The 4,889-nt window shown below is 36.6% G+C and overlaps 1 protein-coding gene across 1 annotated transcript; it reads left to right on the forward strand.

Annotated features, from left to right (window-relative positions):
• Window positions 1-5: 5 nt before the first annotated feature.
• On the forward strand, window positions 6-4,889 carry LOC124895583 (U-box domain-containing protein 21-like; the record flags this gene model as incomplete). Its single annotated transcript, XM_047406014.1, is given in 2 exon segments — window positions 6-345; window positions 4,238-4,889. Coding segments are annotated over 2 exon segments (992 nt in total), but the record flags the coding sequence as incomplete, so codon positions are not given.

Below are 4,889 nucleotides of genomic sequence, written 5' to 3' on the forward strand. Positions count from 1 at the left end.
TGAGGAAAATGATCCAAGAATGGTGTGTTGAGAATAAAGATCATGGGATCGAGAGGATCCCAACTCCAAGAATCCCAGTAACCTCATTAGAGGTAATAGAGATTCTTAGGAAGGTAGAGTCTTGCTGCAAATCGCAGCAAGGCTTAGAGTCTGGTCGAGAACTAGTAATGAAAATGAGGAAGATGATAAAGGAAAGCATGAGGAATAAACGTTGTTTTGTTACCAATGGAGCCGGAAAGATCCTATCGTCTACACTTCTTGTTTTGTCGGAGAAATTATCGGTTGGTGATAGTGAGACAATGGAAGAAATTCTATCAACTCTGACAATATTATTGCCTCTAGATGGTGAGTCCAAGTCAATTCTTGGATCAAAATCATCTTTAAATTGCATGATTTGGTTATTGAAGAGTGGGAGTTTATCAAGTAGGAGGAATTCAGTTTTTTTCCTCAAAGAAGTCATGAGAATGGAGGAAATATGGAGAGTAGAAGAGTTACTAAAGATTGATGGAGCTTTGGAATCTTTAGTGAAGCTTGTGAAAGAGCCAATTTGTCCTACTACTACAAAGGCTTCTTTATTAACAATTTACCATATGATACCAAACTCCCCAAGAACACAACAACACAAACACCAAAATCAGTCCACCAGTTCAAGAACTATGGACCCTTTTGATGACCTCTCTCGGATTCACAAGAAGAACAAGAAGGGGAGTGATATCAAGAGTAAAACACACTAAAACAGCAACAACACTTGATGAACAAGATGCAATAACAGCAACACACGGTTACAAGACAAGAACACAAACGGATTACACTAAATATAGACAAATGATTACAAGAAAGTAAAGATAGATAGATAGACAAAGGGATGGTATAATATTAACAACCCAAAAGATTATTCCACTTTTGAACCTTTAATATCACACACAACCTAAACCTATCTCTTACGTGACCTCAACAGAACCGAAATTCCCCAGCAATCTCCGTTTCTAAGCAAATGATCAACGCAAGGATTCCACCTTGCTAAAGACTCTCAAAGAGGCTACAAAATATATTCTCCAAAAGTCTCCCAAAAATGACCTAATGAGGTGCTATTTATACCTAGGTTAACTTATTACAAATGAGTAAAGAAATCCTTGCAAAGGGCGGATGAACAGTGAATGGGGATGAACATTGAACAGTTTTGGAGGTTATGGGACTTATTCTCTACACTTCAAAGCTTGTTCCTTGGATGGTCAGCCCCCGAGCTCAAGTCTTGACGCATTGGACCCCGATCATGATTGTACCCGTATCATCCTCCCCTCCTTAGAAAGGATTCGTCCTCGAATCCGAACCTTGCAAAGCAATAGGAAGGACAAGTAAACAAAAGTTCCTCAAGGTATGAGGGTTAGGATTAGTTTAATCAATCATAGCATCTTTCCAAGGTGGCTCAAACTTCACATATACCCAAACATCCCTCTTACCCGAATACCCTACCAAGGGAGAATCAACTAGTTTATCCATATAAGTGTGACAAGAAACAAGGAACAAGCGTAGCTTATCAAGTGAAAAACATAGACTTTTCTTGGAACAACAATTAGACTTGAAAGCCGAGAGAGGAAAGCCATACATTCCATGCACATTCAAGTCATTCCAAAAGACATCCTTATTAACACACTTCAATGATCATCGAAATCAAATAGGTAGAATGTCCATGGGCACGGGTTGTGAATACACTTCCTTACCCCAATACTACTACAATAATGATCAAATGCCCCCTCTATACTATCATGGTCAATAACAAAAAAAACTAGAGGGTCATCCTTAGTCATTCGGCCAACATGTTCAACATCATCATTTTCACACACAAGTTGGTCTTTATGACTTCCATAAGACAATGTACTACCACTTTCTACAATGGCTTCAATGCTAGGTGAATCAACTAGTGTATCCACAATCTCAAGTTGTACATTATCATCACAAAATGAAGGCACATTCGGCTCACTTAAAGACAAACTATCATTCACACTTAGTTGGCTATTATCCTCATTCACTATAGTGCAAAAGTTAGTTTGATTACCTTGTAGCTCAAGTGGAGCATGGCCATTCATGGAAATTTGATTAGGAAGGCTTGGATGCTCTATCAAGTTATCCAACTTCTTGCACAGAGAGCCTTCCGTCCCTTTCCATTCTATCCATTATTCACCTATCTATGGCATCAAGCCTTACCATGATGGATTTAACCCAACTAGGCATTTCAGCTTCATTCGCTATTGTACCCATCAATAGCTACTAAGCAAACAACACGAAAACAACAAACACATTAAAGATTAGCAAAAATCAGTCCACAATTCATCACAAAACAGTCCATAATGCGTCTCAAAATAGTCCACAATCCCTCACTTTCACACTTTGGATTTTTCACTCTATTGTCCTTACAAGTGTTGATAACTCGCTTATACTCCAATGAGGTTACTTGGTCCCAATTGTGGCTCGAGGTCGAAGTAGATTCTTGTTTGAAATGACTCAAATAAGTAATGTACGAACTTGAACCAAAAAAGATACTATGACTCAAAATCAAGAAACGCACACAACAAACAACATTAACACGAAGAACGTACACAAAACTAACTTACAAGCTAGTAGGGTATTACTAGGTTGTCAATTCGTGTCGAGCAAACAAACGAAACTAGGAAATAATAAAATGAAATTAAGAAATCTAAAATTTAAACTAAAAAATATTGCGTGAACAGTATTTTAGTGATGTGGCAGTCCACTATTGGCCTCAATTTTTATCAAAATTTTATTTCTCAATTTCAAGTCTTGATCAATATACAATTTGGAATTGGTGGATTTGGTTAATGGAGGGAAAAGTGGTCTTGGAGCCTTTTTGTTCAAATTTCAAAAGCAAAACTTGACTTCTTTGAACTTTCTCCTTGAAACAAGGTCCTTAAATCAAGAAAAAGTAGATGAAAAGTCTTTAAAGTGATAGGGACAAGTCTTTCACTAACAACTACTACAAGCTTGTCTTTCACCTTTTTAGATCTAGTTTGCACTTTAAGGATTAACACGATGATGAAAGGGTGAAGAAACTTAAGAACACAACAACAACTCCAAGAACAACAACAATTTCAATTTCCAACTCCACTACAACAAGACCATCAAATCGGCCAAGGTTTAGGTAACAACAATATCCAACTAGGCCACACCTTGTTCACATCAACAACTTCAACAAGTTCAAGTTTAATCTTAGATTTGTATACTTTTTGGTGTTGATGAGAAAGAAACAACACTAGAAACAATCTAAACAAACAAAAGACTACAAGTTCTAGACACACAACAAAAAAATCTTGGCCAAGATAACAATAACACAATTTTCAGCCAAGAACACAAAATGGACAGATTTGCACTTTTTCTGGAATTTTTTTCCAGTTTTCAATTTTTTTTTTGAATTTTCGTCCAAGAGAACCCAAGATTGGTAGTGTAGGAACACAACTAGCCTTGCTTTGATATCAAACTCCCCAAGAACACAACAACACAAACACCAAAATTAGTCCACTAGTTCAAGAACTATGAACCCTTTTGATGACCTCTCTCGGATTCAAGAACACAATAAGAAGACCATGTAATGAGGTGTTTAACACCTATTTTCCAGCAGCAAACCAAACTATATTATGACAATAAAAATAAAGAACAATAATGTTACAACAACAATAACCAAACGGCTTGAACAACAACAACACAAACTACAAGATTAGGAAAAGAAACAAAGATAGATAGTTAGACAAGTGTTGATGTAGTCTTAACAACCCAAAACTAGTTCAAGAACTATGGACCCTAACAAGATTCCAACAACATAAGATTAACAAGATTACAAGAGGGATAGTAACTTGACACACAATATTCAATGATCTAAGAACCCTAACAAGAGAAAGGACCCTAAGATTAATGCATATTAATACCAAGCTCTTACTTGGACCAAGAGGAACTCAAAGAACCCCAAGACCCTAGTTTCTAGCCAAGAGACAACGCTAGTATCACTCTACTAGTGAGTTTTCGGAATTGGGGCTTCTCCAATGAAAGAGAGAAGTTCCAAAATATTACAAAGTGTTTGTTGTCTTCCAAAATATGTCTTCCAAAACTTGACTTCCCTTGGAAGACTTGACTTCCAAAACTTGATTTTCCTTGGACCCCGATCATGATCGTACCCGTATCACAATGGAAGAAATTCTATCAACTTTGACAATATTATTGCCTCTAGATGGTGAGTCCAAGTCAATTCTTGGTTCAAAATCATCTTTAAATTGTATGATTTGGTTCTTGAAGTGTGGGAGTTTATCAAGTAGGAGGAATTCAGTTTTTTTGCTCAAAGAAGTCATGAGAATGGAGGAAATATGGAGAGTAGAAGAGTTACTAAAGATTGATGGAGCTTTGGAATCTTTAGTGAAGCTTGTGAAAGAGCCAATTTGTCCTACTACTACAAAGGCTTCTTTATTAACAATTTACCATATGGTTAATTCATCATAATTATCAAATGAGAAGGCAAGATCAAAATTTGTTGATTTGGGGTTAGTGGAATTGCTTATAGAGACACTTGTGGATAGTGAGAAGAGAATATGTGAAAAAGCATTAGGAATTTTGTCTGGACTTTGCAACTCAGAGAAAGGGAGAAAGAGGGCTAATAGTTATGCCTTAACTATTCCTGTTTTGATCAACAAATTGTTAAGAGTTTCAGATATGGCAACTGAATTTTCAGTTTCAATCTTATGGAAACTAATTGGGAAGAATGAAAAAAAGGATAATGTTGTGCTTATTAATGAAGCACTTCAAGTTGGTGCATTTCAGAAGCTATTGCTACTAATACAAGTTGGTTGTAGTGAAAATACTAAGGAGAAGGCTAGCGAATTGTTGAA

This window comes from Capsicum annuum, unplaced genomic scaffold (assembly GCF_002878395.1).
Source record: "Capsicum annuum cultivar UCD-10X-F1 unplaced genomic scaffold, UCD10Xv1.1 ctg83052, whole genome shotgun sequence".
NCBI lineage: Eukaryota > Viridiplantae > Streptophyta > Magnoliopsida > Solanales > Solanaceae > Capsicum > Capsicum annuum.